This window comes from Leptinotarsa decemlineata, unplaced genomic scaffold (assembly GCF_025532065.1).
Source record: "Leptinotarsa decemlineata unplaced genomic scaffold, Ldec_3_MD MMD2_tig00003348_RagTag_RagTag, whole genome shotgun sequence".
Lineage (NCBI taxonomy): Eukaryota > Metazoa > Arthropoda > Insecta > Coleoptera > Chrysomelidae > Leptinotarsa > Leptinotarsa decemlineata.
In genome coordinates, this window is record NW_027412588.1 from 3,474,708 (window position 1) to 3,491,507 (window position 16,800).

General features: G+C 32.2%; 1 protein-coding gene across 1 annotated transcript in view; it reads right to left on the reverse strand.

The window, feature by feature from the left end:
- dpa (disc proliferation abnormal) overlaps positions 1-16,800 on the reverse strand; it is a 48,842-nt gene that overhangs the window by 14,419 nt on the left and 17,623 nt on the right. The window contains exons 7-8 of the mRNA XM_023162149.2: positions 4,238-4,466; positions 3,894-4,123 (exon numbers count right to left, since the gene is read on the reverse strand). Of these exons, the coding sequence (XP_023017917.2) occupies positions 3,894-4,123; positions 4,238-4,466 (459 nt within the window). The remainder of the gene's footprint in view (positions 1-3,893; positions 4,124-4,237; positions 4,467-16,800) is intronic.

Genomic DNA, 16,800 nt, shown 5'->3' on the forward strand with positions numbered 1-16,800 from the left:
TCATCAAAAACAAAGTATTGAATCAGATGACCCAACAACAACTGCAAGGAAAGTTATACCTGAAATAAGTAATAATACAAAATAATTGGTTTGTCATTCAATGATTTTCTTCTGAAAACACCTCTCGAAATAGCTTAATTTCCTGATGTGGCAAAAAACGGATTTCTTCAAAATGTCATTTTCGCGCGTAATGTCAGTAATTTTGTTCTGATTCTAAGAAATAAAGCAACCATATTGAACAAATTTTTGTCATCATCATACCTTGCGGCACTTCAACTAAAATTTCAACAATTATTCGAATGTCTATCGCCTTACTAGATCGCTTCTCGTACCTCACTGTAATATCCACTTGACTCTCTCGATGGGCGAGTAGATGGCGCTTATATTTGGCAATCGAAGGCCCTGGAACATTTCTCGGAATTCTATCGAACACGGTAGCATTATTCTCGTTATATCTAGAGTGGCAGCGAACATCGTACATTCGCGCGCTCTTAGCTACATCACAATTGGTTTATGGCTACCAGTGGCGGCCGGCGCTATTTTCTTTAGGGCATGGTTTACAACAATATCATTACAATCCAGAATGAAGTACACTTTTACACTTTTGAGGTTAGTTAAACGAGAAAGTCGGTTCCAAAATGTAGGTTTATTTGGTGTTCAAAAACGTATTTTACATTATTTATATTTCCAAATCAAATATTAAAATTTTTCATGATGCGGTTATTGCTTGAGTAAAAGTTCACTATCTCATGCTGATCACTTCTATCATTTTTACTGTATATTACTAAAGAAAAAATAATTTTTCCCTATCACTTTTAATGAATATTTTAATCAATCTTTGTAAATGATCATAAAAGTACTCTTTATAATTTTTCCTGTTATCAAAAATGAAGATAAGTAATCCTTTTAGCATGAAGATCAGTTCATTTCTGTATAATAGTTAATTGCTGTCAATTAAGTAAAGAAACGAAATTTTTTTTATCAATTTTTTTTAATTAATACATAATGGGTCCTGATATTTCTAATTATTTTTCATCGCTAGAGAATGTACCTCAAAAAAAATCATTTTTTTATTTCACCTTTTTATTGGGTGACTATAATTTGCCAAACACTGACTGGTTTAATGATGAATTAGGAGTATCAGCCCTCAACATTAACAACAATGAAGCCCAAGCAATAATTGACAGCTTCGCCTTCCATAATCTTTTTCAATTAAATAATATCAATAATTGCTATGGTGTTATGTTGGACCTAATATTCACAAACGAAAAGGATAGTTGCATAGTAAATGTATCTAGTGACAGTTTGCTGCCATGTGATGCCCACCATCCAGCCTTAACGATTATGATATCAAACTCAAATGATTACAATGAATTACATTACAAAAATTTCTTTTTCAACTTCAGGAATGCCAATTATTATGATCTGAATTATTATTTGACTAGTATTGATTGGGACTATCATATTGGTAGCTTAACTGACATTAACCCAGCAACAAATACTTTTTATAATATCCTTTACTCAGATATCCAAAATTTTGTTCCATATGTTAGACATACTAAGCCAAAATTTCCCCGCTGGTTCGACAAAGATCTGAAAAAATTAATTATTGAAAAGAAAAACGCCCATAAGGCTTACAAAGAAAGTAATAATTGGGATGACTACTTAATTTTTTCTGATCTAAGAGCTCGGTGCAAACTACCAAGTAGAATTAGTAATGAGAACTATATTAAAAGAGTAGAAAATAACTAACCATCAAATATAAAACACTTCTGGAACTATGTAAACAATAAACGGAAAAATTATGGCTTGCCTGACACAATGTACAGTGGCGATTCGATTTTCAAAAACGGCAATGAAATTTCAAATGCATTTGCACAGCAGTTCCAATCAATGTATAAACCTAATACAAACAACCATATAATATCAACCTTTGATTAGAAAACGATAGAAATGAATAGTTGCTCAATCAATTTGGAAATTATCTTGAATAAATTATCTCAATTGAATCCAGATAAAGGACCAGGACTGGATGGAATACCAGCATTATTGTTGAAAAATTGTAGAATTGCATTGGCTAAACCGCTGTTGCTACTTTTTTCGGCTTCTCTTAGTTTAGGAGATTTTCCCATTGTGTGGAAATCTAGTTACATTACACCAATTTTCAAGTCCGGAGACAGAGCAAACATAAAAAATTACAGACCTATAAGCATACTGAGTGCAATACCCAAACTACTGGAACACATTATATGCGACAGCTTAAAGTTTCCCTTTAAGCAAATAGTCATTGATGAGCAGCATGGGTTTTCCCAAGGCAAATCAACAAACACCAATTTGCTATTATATTCTCAGCATATCTTGAATTCTCTGGAAAACAAACGGCAAGTGGACGTAATATACACAGATTTTTCCAAAGCATTTGATACGGTCAACCACAGTATCCTATGTGCAAAATTGACGGCAGTTGGTTTCTTTGGAAGTTTGTTAAGTTGGATCTCAAGTTACCTTTGTGACAGAACACAATTCGTGAAAATTATGGGATTTGTATCTCGAGAAATCTCTGTTAGCTCGGGGGTACCACAAGGAAGCCACCTGGGACCATATTTGTTCAATCTCTTTGTTAATGACATTAAAAAATATATCAATCATTCTGAAATTTTGATGTTTGCTGATGATCTTAAAATATTCAGGACTATTAAATCCAAAGAGGACTGCGAGAAACTTCAAATTGATATTGAATCTTTCATAGATTGGTGTACTGATAACTGCATGGATGTCAATGCAACTAAATGCAAAAGTATGTCTTTCTCTCGATCAAGTAATCACTTCATCACTGAATACACAATTGAAGGTAAACCATTGGAATCTGTAAAATCTATACGCGATCTAGGTATTGTAGTCGATGCCAAAATGGATTTCCATCTCCATTATGAACTTATCACTAGTAGAGCGATGAAAATGTTAGGCTTTATATGCAGATTAACAAAGGATTTCACAAATGTTAACTCCATAAAGGCATTGTACTTTTCATTGGTAAGATCAATTTTGGAATACTGCAGTTGTGTTTGGTCCACGAAATATGAACTTTACAGTTATAACATAGAGAAAGTTCAGAATAAATTCCTGAAATATATTGCCTTTAAACTGAGCATGCCTCTGATCGATCACTCACTCTCAGATATCAGTTTCAAAACAGATATATCGAAACTCAGTACTCGTAGAATTCATGCAGATATTATATTCCTCCATAAGTTGTTCAGTTTGAAAATTGATTGTTCAACTCTTCTTTCTGAAATTAAACTTCACGTACCTCCTAGAAGGACACGGAACAATCAAATGTTTGCAATCGACTTCCACGGGTGTAATTATGGTAAAAATTCTCCACTTCCTAGAATAGTTTCTAATGGCAATAAGGTTGATCTTGACTTATTTTATATTCCTGAATGTTCTCTTAGAAATAGATTGAAAAATATTCAACTGTAAATCACAGGAATAAGTGCTCAAATATTCAAATATTTCTATTTTTAGGTTATTAGTATAATTAAAGTTAGATTAGTATAGTATTAGTGTTTACTTCCTAAAATGTATTGAATTCGTGTATACAAATTGGGGTTACCCGTAGATAAATAAAAAAATAAACCTTCTATCACATTCAAAAAAATTGAAATATAGTGAAACAAATTTTGATGGTTTCGACATTATCGAAAGTAATCTGAGAAATGTATTTCTGAACATTTCCATATTGTAACTTTTATAAATATTAGTCAGTGGATTATACATACATACATAATATATACAAAAGCATTTTGAAGCAAATGTTATATTCATTTTGTTATTTTAGCGACTAGATTCAACGGATCATATGCACATGCATTTAAAAATATAATTCTCACCTGGATCTCCACACAATAAAATATTGATTTCAGCTCTGAAATTGGAACGGCCAGAAGTAACAAATGTTTTTTTGGTTCCCCCAAAGAGTTGCAATAATATACCTTTTTTCACGTCATCATTCTCATAAATCGAAGGTGCAATTGCTCTGGCTAGGCGATCATAAATATCAGGTTTTTGTGACAAAATATTCAATAATTCTACACGTTCTGGTGTGAATCGATGATCTTTACTGGAATAAAAACAACAAATGTGAGTGTCAGAGATTAAAGTTTTCATTATACAATGTTATATAATTATAAAAATAATTACCGTTGAAGTTAATGAATTATAGTAAAACATTTACCCTTCTTCTTCTTCGTAGAGTCTCTTATGATCAATTTTACGGTAATGTAAGACATCAATATGAGTTTTATAAACTGATCGAATATTTCGCATGCGAGGATTCACTTGCAAAGGCTGGGCTCTATAAATTCCAGTAACAGTAACACGGTCACCAGGATGAACTCCATCCACTAGATCATTGTGTGCAAATAGAACCACAGTGTGAGGTGTCTGTCCAGCAGGCATGTCATCTGAAAATTATTTATTTGAAAAACTACACTTAATAATTGTTACTACCATCTTATAACTTTCAACTAATACTGGTTTTTAGTGAATTTTCATTGAAGAAACTTCTAAAAAACTTTTGTTGGTCTTCAACCACTCACCATTGTTACACCTTTTTTCATAATGCCAATATTAGTCATTCAAAATTTATCTACTGTCCAAGAACTGAGATTATATTGTTTTTTAAAATCTACCTGTTATCTCATTTACCATTAACCAATCAAGTGAGGTAACACATACATAGACAACCCTACTAAGATGGCGGAAAGTAAAGATGTGGTGTTAAATCTAGAATGTGAATATTGCAAAAAAAGTGTAATAAAAAATCCAATGTCATGCCAAAACTGCAGGAAAGCATATCATAAAAGCTGCCTGGAGAGAAAAAACTGCTGTAAGCAGGAAATTGAAGAAAATCTATACAGACAATCCAAAGGTCAATCTCTAGGTACACTCGTTAATAGTCCTTGGGATAAGGATGCGACTGGCACAAATGTTGCGGATGCACTCACAACAAATGAGAAAATGGATTATGAAAAACTGAAGATAGAAGTGGTCATGCAAAGGAAAATCATCAAGCAATTGGAAGAGAATAATAAACTTTTGTCTGAAAATAACACATTATTGAAAGAAAGTAAGGAACTAATCCAAGAAAAAATACTAAACCTGCAAAAACAAAACGCTACATCGGAGATAAGAACGGGCATTCCTTCTGTTGAAAAAAACGTGAATAGCATTCTGAAATAGAGTGGTCATACCTTACCGAAATTTGATATACGAGAGGTTCAGAAAAACTGGTCACATCAAAATTTAAGTAAACATGAGTTAACATCTGCCGAAACTAATGGGAACTCCAGCTCTGATGGAAAGCAAAATGAGATGTCCAACATTGAGAAGGAACAGCTCAAATTGATGAATGATATCATCAATTTGACTGATCAAGAAGAGCCAAACAAGAATGAGATAGAACATAGTGAGTGGAAAACAGTGGAAAGGAGACCTAAAAAATATCATCGGAAAAACATTGGACAAGCAGATGATGGAAATGGAAAATTCAGAGGACGGCATCCAAGAGTATGGATGTTTATATACAGGGTTAATCAAGATGTTGAAGAAAAAGACATTCAAGAATACTTACAGGAAAAGACTAATCAAAACGCACAGGATTTTACAGTAACTCTCCTAAAAGAACAAAACGGTTTCAAGAGTTTTATGGTAGCGGCGGATTTTAAATTTAAGGAAGATTTTTACAAACCATCCTTCTGGCCTCGAGGTGTGGGATATCGCAGATATGACTTCAGAACAGATGGACCTACAGTGGGACCAGTCTCTTTTTTAGAAAGAGCAAGGAAAGACTCCAATTGAATTCTAATGACAAATCACCAATATTGATAAATTTGGGGAATTCCAAAAAATTGTCGAACACTACAAAGGAGGAAACCGCATCAGTTTCATTGTCTCATGTAGAATTCACAAATTTTATTTTATCTAAGGAATTGAAGGGGGTCGATGTGGTGAGTGTATTTCATATAAATATACAATGCCTATCAAATAAAACTGAAGAAATTGATCTTTTTCTGAACAAATTCAATTTTGATATAATATGTCTATCAGAACATTGGCAAGAAAAAACAAATCTTGAAAGTACCAACATTTCAGGATTCTCTCTGGCAGCAGAATTCTGTAGAATACATAATAGACACGGAGGAGTAGCTATATTTACAAAAAATAATATAAAGTCTAAACCATTACAACTAAAGGATTTGAATGATGAGACAAACTCTGAATTTTGTGGCTTAGAATTATCAAACCAAGTCTTAATAATAACACTTTACAGATCCTGCTTGGGAAATGCTGAAATTTTCTTGGTAAACCTGGAAAATTTATTAAATAAATACGTAAGAGGTAAAAATAAAATCATAATACTGGGTGATTTTAACATTAATTTCAAGTCGAATTCGAATGTCTTATCTGAATTGAAATGCTTACTAAATTCGTTTGGCTTCACTATAATCATATCTGAATTCACCAGGATAACAGCATATTCATCCAGCTGCATTGATAATATATTGACAAATATAGAGGAACAGAACATGACTTCAGGTGTATTGGATCCATGTCTGTCTGACCATATTGGACAATATATAATCTTAAACAAAATCACTGAATGTAAACCCGACATAATTATGAAAAGATCTTTATCTTACTCCTCAATGGAAAAATTCAGAGAATCCCTCAAGAGTATTGATTGGGGTATTTTTGAAAATACAAATTTAGGTATCAACTTTCTAGCAAATTTTCTGGTTGATACTTATGCTGATTATGTGGGAGTACACTTTCCATATAAAAAGTATAAAATTGGAGAAAAACCGCCAGTTATATGGTACAATAATTCTTTGAAGGAGAAGAGGGACACACTTTCAATAGTAAAATGTATCTATGATACAAAGAAAAATCCTACTGATAAGGTGGCATACAATTCACTTAAGAAAAGCTACAGGAAGGAATTGAAAGAAGCAAAAAGAAATTCATATGGACATTATATCAGTACATCAGAAAACAAATCAAAAGCTAGTTGGCAAATTATAAACTATGAGTTAAATAGGAAAACTAAAAGTAACCCTGAAACTCCAATATGTGAAACCTCTTTCAACGCTCACTTCACAAGTGTTGCTGAAAATATAATAAACCAGTTACCCAATATACCAGACGAATTGATCCAATACAAACATTTTCCTGTGCCATGCAATTCTTTTTTCCTAACGGGAGTCACAAGCATTAAAAAATTCGAAATCAGTAGATACACATGATTTAAATTGCCATATCATAAGACAAACATCAGATCTAATTCTTGCGCCATTAACATCAATGATCAATTTGATCTTCAGTGAAGGCATTTTTCCAGATAGTTTCAAATTTACCAGAGTTATTCCTATTCATAAAAAGGGAGATATTACAGAAATTGACAATTATAGACCAATATCCATTATTTCCATATTTGCTAAAATCATCGAAATAATTCTGAAAAATAGACTAGTGAAATATTTTGAAAAAAACCAATTTTTGAATAATGCACAGTATGGGTTTCGACAAAATCGCTCTACAACTCTTGCAATTCTTAATATATTGGAAGGCATAGTTGAGGGTCTGGAACAAGGTGTACTCACGGATATTACACTCTGTGACTTGTCGAAGGCCTTTGATTGTGTCTCTCATGAGATACTCATTTTGAAACTCAAATATTACGGTATTAGAGGGGTGGCATTGAAGTTATTCAGTTCATATTTAGAAAATAGAAAACAATGTGTTTCTGTTAACCAAAGAAACTCGGACTTTCTACCTATAAAACATGGTGTCCCACAGGGGTCAGTGCTTGGGCCATTCTTATTTGTAATTTATATAAATGACCTATGCAACTTCCTATTACCCAATAAAAGTGTTCTATTCGCCGACGACACTACTTTGATGAGTACCGGTAAAAACCTTATGGAACTCGCTTCTTCTTCTTATAACATTGAAAAACGTGCTGAAAATTGGTTTACTGCAAACAAACTCAAGTTGAACGCAAGCAAATCCCAAAAAATAACCTTCTCCTCTAATATGAACTTACAAATGGGAAATACTGTCAAGCTACTCGGTATTGTTATTGATGACAAACTCACATGGTCGAATCACATAGAACAGCTCTGTAACAAATTAGCAAGTACTCTATTTCTCTTGAGGCAGTTAAAAAAAGCAATTCAACCTGATACTCTGAGAATGACATATTTCTCTCTGTTTCATTCGCAGATAAACTATGGAATAATTTTATGGGGAAATGCCACTCGTGCAATAACCATCTTTCGACAACAAAAAAAAGCAGTAAGAATTTTAGCTGGAGTTGGATATAGAGAACATTGTCACCCACACTTTATAAAGTTTGGCATCATGCCTTTACCTTCATTATATATCTACAATGCCTTATTAGAAATACACAGAAATATCAACCAGTTACAAACCCAGTCAGATATACATGACCATAATACTAGGTATGCTAAGTTATTAAAAACTCCAAGGTATAGATTAACCAAATCTCAACATAATTCTCTGAATATCAATCTATATAACTGCTTGCCAGAGAGAATCAAATCACTATCTTTTGATCAGTTCAAAAAAAGCACAAAAAAATATATTCTTGAACACTGCTTTTATTCCACAGATGAGTTTCTCGTCACAACAAAGCAACTGAGTCATGCACTCAACACATCACTTCTCTGAAATATTCCATTCTGTTTACGCTATTTATTTATGCCTCACTTGATTATGTTTGTAACATTTTCAAAATATCATATGTTTTATTGTATAATTTTATTCATTGTGTACTTTATATTGTATCTATTAATATATTGACATGCCATAAATGTATTTATATATGTAATGTGGTGAAAATATATCTATCTATCTATCTACTTTGATATATAAAAAATGTAGTCCATTGTGTACTATTACTACACAAAATGTGTCTAGATTCTAGAATAAAAAAAATTGTGAAAATTGTTCAATCATTATCATGGACAGTATTATTAATTTTCATCAAGTAAAGGGTCAGTCATTCATAAACACATATATGTTATATGTTTAAATGCTACGATACGACATAGACAATGTCGAAACGACGTTAATTAAAAATACATAGACTGAATAAGACTCCTATTCCATTAGATGTATCATCACTATAATATTCTTCCATGATATAATATATCTTTTATGGAATTTACGTAAATGATTATTAATTTTTTTGCCCTCACAAATTATAGAAACTTCGATGTTGCAGATTTTGGCATTGGCAAAGGTAAATTGTTGTTTGCTTTTGATGATAATACTAATACTTCATTTCCACAAAGACACTATAAAGTTGTTAAGGAAACTGTCAACACAATAAAATGAAGATACTAAAAGACAGTTATAAAAATTAAATGAGGCGATAATGAAAGAAGAATATACCTAATAATTATAAAAAAATCTGCTCGTGCATAATAACTATTTTTTAACAAATATGCTATCAGTGTTTGTTTAAAATTTTACAGTTGCTTTGATGCCTTCAATTATACAGGTAGATTGTTGTAGTATTCTGACCCAGAATATGCCACTTCTAATTTTGCAATTGGCACATGGAACTGGTTTTCAATTATCGTATAGGGTTGATGAATACTTTTATTCAATATAAAATTTGACTCATTTTCAAACACATTTACAGACATATCAAATATATAGACTGATGCTAGAGTTGGAAATATATTTGCCATGCATCATACAATGCACTTTTGTGCAATGAATACATTTTGTGCTGAAGTTGAGCCTCCCCAGAAACAAACACCGTACCTAATTCTAGAGTCTAAATGAGCATAATGGATACTAAACAAACGAGCTCTAGTCAATACCAAACTTAAATTAATACAAAGAAACTTCACGGAATTGAGTTTAGATATCAGATATTGGCAATATGTTATTTAATAAATTGATGGATGTAGCCATTACTACTTGGTAGGAGATCATCATGAAAAATAAGAAATAAAACTTTCTATGTTTTTTCACCAGTTTTATTTGTAACAAATGTTGTTACTGCAGATTTGTCCTATAAGTAAAACATAAAAAGTTTTATTTTTCTTTTTTCATGTTATTTACATTGAACTGGAGATTGTCAATTTTTTACGGCTATTGTGAATATAAATAACTTGTGTTTTATCTGTGTTGAATATAAATCGTGCCTATTAAAACAAACTGGATACTTGATTTAGATGCACTTGACCATTTATTTTCTAAAATTGTAGTATCAGATGCAGACAATCAATGAAAAATCATCAACATAGGCTGTATAACTACTGCCTTCAATTACGGTCAATGCCATTTACTTAGAGGATAAACAAAATAGGACCCAATATGGAGCCCTGTGGTACACCCATTATTATGTTCCTACACTCAGAGTAACACTTGAAAGTACTATTATTTTTCATTAATTGCAATGACACAAACTGATCCCGGTTCAGAAGAAATTAATTCATCCAACCGAGTTAAACACCTCTTGTACTCAAATCACACAGAAGTAATGCCAGACAATCAGCTGCATCAATGAGTGTGAGTATTTGATTTATTAATGAAAACACTGCTGTTTCAGTAGACTTTTGTTGACAAATTTCATGTTGCTTCTGGGTTAAGCTGGAATGAAATGATTGAAGTCTTTCCAGAAAGGCATATTCAAATGATTTAGAAAAGCCATATGGACAATAATTCCCCATTGAAGTCATGTCCCGTTTTTTAAATAGAAATGAAAAGATGAATAGGCAGAGTTCAGCTATAAGAGCTGCTTTTAAACCCAACTTCAATTGGTAGATAGATAGATAATATATTTGTCTCTTTAGGTTGTTCTTACAACATGAGATATGTCAAAAAAAAATGAAAAACAAACAACAAGTACAAACACATTAACAATAGTCAACTTCACACATAAGTTAAAACATATTGGATGGATACATATTAAAAACAGTACATATAATGCATACTACATAGATGAAAATGAATCAGCCACACTTTTGAATAAAATCGTCTAAAGTATAAAATATGTATGTTTAAAAGTTTTTATTTTTGTTTCCGATTTCATGCTTTCAGGCAATAAGTTGAATAAATATGCCCCTGCATACAGAGGTGATTTTTTGTGATGTGATCTGAGTATGGGATGTAAGTGAAAGTCATTTTTCTTTCTCGTATCATATCTGTGGTACTCACTGTTTTTGTTTAGTTTTCCTTTATTTAAAAAGGTATACGCCAGTAATTTATACAAATAAATAGATGTGAATGTTAAAATATTGTTATTTGTAAAGGTGTTCCTACACGATTCTCTGTAGTCTAAATCATATATCATTCTGATGAACTTTTTTTGTATTCCAAAGACTGGATGTTTCTGTGGACCTTCCCCATACTATGATGTTGCAGCTGATGGTGCTAGATACCAGTGCATAATATAAATTGATCAAGTAAGGTCTATGAAAATTTGACTTGAGTGTATAGAAAGCATAATATAGTTTATTTAGTTTTTTGCAAATAGAATCTATTTGGTTGTTAAATGAGAACTTGTAGTATAGTTCCATACGTAAGTATCGTGCTGACTCTGATGTGTTTATTTCAATATCATCAATATTTATTGTAAAATTGTGTGTTCGCCTGAGGGGACTTGTAAACTCTATGAACACCATTTTTTCTGTATTGTTAATTAGATGATTCACCTCACACCAGTGCGAAAATTCCTCTGTAACCAATTTAATTTTCTTTTGTAATTCAGTACCGGTGTCAGCCACAACAATAACTGTGGTATCATCCGCATAGATAAAGGTTTGTCCATGCCTAATGTGAGTGGGTAAATCATTCACATAAAGCAAAAATAGCAAGGAGCCTAAGACACCACCTTGGAGAGTGCCAATTGTAATGTCAAAGTTATCAGAGAACTCGTCCTCAATCTGCACCTTAAGCGTCCTCCCAGATATATATGATAGGATCCACTGCTGAACTGGGCCTCGTATACCTATTGCCTCTAATTTGGTTGGTAAATACTCGTGCTTTATGGTGTCGAATGCACGCGACAGGTCAAAGAAAAGTCCTCCTACAACTTTGTTTTCGTTGATATTATCATATATATATATATATATATATATATATATATATATATATATATATATATATATATATATATATATATATATATATATAGTGTCAAATCAACAGATGCTGTCTCCACTGAGTGGTTAGGTCGAAATCCATGCTGAGATGAAGTAATAATATTATATTTGTTTAAATAGTTGATTATTTGGTTGTACACTGCTGTTTCCATTATTTTGGAAAAACAACTGATGAGGCAAATCATCCTATAATTTTCAACACACTGTGTATCCCCTTTTTTGAATATAGGAATCGACTTTGTGATTTTTAGTGCATTTGGGAATGTTCCACTCATTACAGAGTTGTTTACTATTAACGTTAAAGTGCTAGATATAATATCAACTGATTCTTTTAGAATTGTGGCAGGAATTTCATCAATGCCAGCAGAAAAATTTTTCTTCAAGTTAAGAATTATATGCTTGATGTCATGTTCAGTAACGGGAGCGAAAAACATGGAGTTTGGACTCATCGCTTCAACTTTGGTACACATATCGCAAGGGAGATCAAGGGAATCTATTTTCTCTTTGACAGAGTTAGCAAAGTGAACTCCAAATACATTTGCTATATCTTTATTTTCAATTACGATTTTGTGATTGTAATTTAAGGTGATTTTCTGTTTTTGTTTTACGCGGTTGGTTTTGTTGTTCACTAAGTTCCATAGTGTTTTCACTTTATTGATGAAATTTTGAATAATATTTGTATGATAATCCCTTTTTGCAATGGACATTTCTCTATCAATTTCCTTTTTGGTTTTTTTATAGTATTCATGTATTACAGGATCATTGGTATTTTTCCGCAACCAATTCATTTGTTTTAGATAGATCATCCAGCTTTGCATAGAGTTCATTTGAAAATGGAATTTTTCCTGAACTCGATTTTTTTTATGGTTTCATTTTTTGCTTGGGTATTGCAACATCAAAGCACCATTGGAAATGTGAAAAGAAGTTATTGAACATGATATCAACACTCTCATTTTGTTCATATGAGAAGTCGTCCGCGATTAATAGTGATTTAAATTCTGATATTGAAACGTCATTAATTTTCCGAGTGACAATGTATTTTGTATTTTTGATTTCATTCATTATATTAAATGTCAGTCTTTGGGCAAAGTGATCTGATACCCCCATATCATAGACCTCACAGGAGACGTACGCTATGTTGGTAACTATATAATCCAGTCCACTAGAAGTTATCTTTTTCCCATATTTTGCCGTACGCGTTGGTTCAGCATACAGCAAAATAAGATGAAACATTTCAAGAAAGTCAAATAGTTGTTTTTTAGGGCGGCTTTCTCCTGTGAAGTCTATGTTGAAATCTCTGCATATTATTATTTCTGTATATTTACTTGTTATGTAATTTAAGATAATATTTAACTGATCAAGAAATACATCAACTTCAGAGTCGTTTGATGAACTACGATATAAAGTGACTATACAAAGTTTTTTATTTACCTCTATGGCAGAACACTCAGTGCAATTCAAGTGAGTTGTCAGACAAATGTGGGATGGGTTTGCATTTATTTGCATTATAAAATTCTGATTTAACAAAAACAGCAGTACCACCATGTTCACTTTGTGTTCTACAAAAACTGGATACCAGATCATAACCTGCTATCTTTGAATTGAAGAGTTTATCGTTACACATCCAATGTTCAGATACACAGACAAATGTTGGGGTATGCGTTTCACAGTAAATTTCAATTACATTTATTTTATTCAGTAGACTTTGAATATTCACATGAATCAACTGAAGACTGGATTCCTTTGAACTGTTCAAACTTTTCTTAGAGTTTAGGGCGAAGCTGGTTTCTGAAAATTTTCAACTTGTCTGCGGTTATCCAGGAAATGTTGTCCCTTCTTGAAATTAAAGCGGCTAAAGCAAATATTTTTTGGCCAGAAATTCGGGTCATACACTTGATCATGTAGCTTTGGGTTAAGTCCAACCATGAAGGCTTGATTATCAGTTCTGGGATTTTCAATGTTTAGCTTTTTTACATACACATTAGTGGTGTGGGCATGTTGTTCGATGTATTTTCTCATATTGTCTGCTTCTATTTTATCTGGAACTTTAGAAATAAATAACCAAATTTTTCTGACACCTTCTATTCCTTGTAGGTTTTCGTCCCCTTGACCACTACCCACTTTATGGGCTTGTCTTTTTTTACGCTTAGATAGTCATAGTCATAGATCTTTATTTGCTCCAGTTACATATAATGTACATATATAAACTCCGAGGAGTGTGGAACATGTCAGTAGTAAATAACAACTAAATAACAAATCAAAGTTTTACATTCATAATCAATATTATCTCACGAGTAGTTTTAAGACACAAAAAAAAACAATATATACAAAAATCAGGCATATGTAAATAACATTCATATAGTTAGCATACTATCATTTAAGAATTCCTGCAAGCTATAATAAGGTTTTTCTACGAGATAGCTCTTCAAACGACATTTCATTGTTGAAACTGGAAGATTTCTTAGAGTGAGTGGAAATTTATTGTAAATGTTTATAACGCTATATTTGACATTTCTCTGTATGTATGTATAGTTGCATTTCTCATTTCTAAGATCATTCTTTGTTCTGGTGTTGTATAAGTGATCCTTTTCACAGTTAATGAAAAGTTCTGATTTGTTTTCTGTTAGAAATACTACTGCTTCATATATATAGAGATTTATCAAAGTTAAAATTTTGCTCCTAATAAAAGCTTTTCTGCAGCTATCGTTTTTTTTCATCTTATAGATATACCTAATACATTTTTTTGTAGTATGAGTATCCTAGAGATACCAACAGAGTTTCCCCAGAATATTATTCCATATTTTATTCTAGATTGAATATAAGCATGGTATGCAGAGAGGGCAGCTTCAGTTGAGACATGTTCCGACAGTATTCTCAATGCATAGCAATATTTTGCAATATTTTTTGATAAGTAGTCTATGTGATTTTTCCAGTCCAGTCTCCTATCTATCAAGAGTCCTGAAGTGGGGTGGGAAAAATAAGTTCGTACACCAAGCAGAATAATTCGGGTTAAAAAGGTTTTATTCCCAGTTGATCGGTTGTATGACAGATTGCGTTGAAAATACGACTAAGTTTCTAGACCAGGCAGAAAAGTTCAAATCAATTCCCTTTCCAAATACCGCTAAGGCTCCAGAAAAACTTATTTGCAGTTCCAATACATGAAATCAACTAGAACGAGTCCACATGCAGATGGATCCAACGTTCCTGAACTTTTTACCACAATACTTTTTCAAATAAAGAAATGTGTAAGAAAAACGAGTTCTAATTACACCGAGAAAGCTACTGACAGCGCCATCTCCGCGCGAATAGGCCAGCCAAACTATGTTGATAATTCTGTCAATACAGATCCCTGATCCCTAGCATTAACACCGGAATGAAATGAAAAATAGGTTAACGTCGATAACGAAAAGATGTAAACAAACATGATACAGTGAGTATAAATGACAAACGAGGACAAACTAAAAACGAAAACATATTACTTTATGAAATCACGAGCGCTACAGTCCCAAAAATTTTATCTGATTGCATATGTTTATATTTTGATTATTATATTCAAAGGTATTCAACTCTGGCGAGGATCTATTTGGGAAATGAATTATTTGAGTTTTGTCAATATTAAGTAGTAAGTCATTTGCTGTGAGGAAATTGTTCAATACATCTAGCACATTTGTTATCTTTGCCATGACCAACTGAGAGTTCTTTTCTTTTACGATGACCGATATATCATCAGCATATAATACAATATCTTTATTAACTACATTTGGTATTTCATTTGTGTACAATATATATAATAATGGATCTAGGATGGATCCCTGTGACACACCTTTTTTATCAGAATTGATTTTGATTTAATTATCCCCGGGATGTCATTTTCAATCAAATGTTGGGTTCTGTTTGTCAAATAGGATTTGATTAAGTCCAAAGATGTGCCTTTGATTCCATATTTATCAAGTTTGTTGCATAAAATTTCATGGCTGACACTGTCAAATGCTTTTGACAGGTCAATTCACAAAGTTACAGTACAATCATCTTTGTTCAAATGGTGTAAAATTTTTTTTATGGCTTGATATATTGCTTGTATGGTTGATTTACCTTTATGGAATCCATTTTGTTCTTCTGCTAACAACACATTATCATCTAAAAACTTGAGTAAACGTTTATTCATGAGCTTTTCAAAAATTTTACTGGGATTTGGCAATAATGATATGGGTCTGTAGTTACTTTCTTCATCTCTGTTTCCTTTTTTAAATATAGCTTTAATAGATGCCACTTTCAGTACTTGTGGGAATATTGCTTGTGAGAAACATAAATTTATAATATAAGTCAAAGGATAGGCTATGATCTCTGCTGTTTCTTTCAATAGACACATAGGAATCTGATCTTCACCGACAGATTTTTTATTTTTTAGTTGTCTAATACATTCTATTATTTCAAGCGGAGTGGTAGGTTCAAAGACAAAAGCATTTTCACATTCTTCTATTTTTGTATAATCTGGGCTATCTGGTTTATTTAGGTCTGGGCAAGCTTCACTAAAATACTTATTGATTTGATTTACTATGGTTTGTGAATCTTTACATCTTTTGCAAAACTTTCT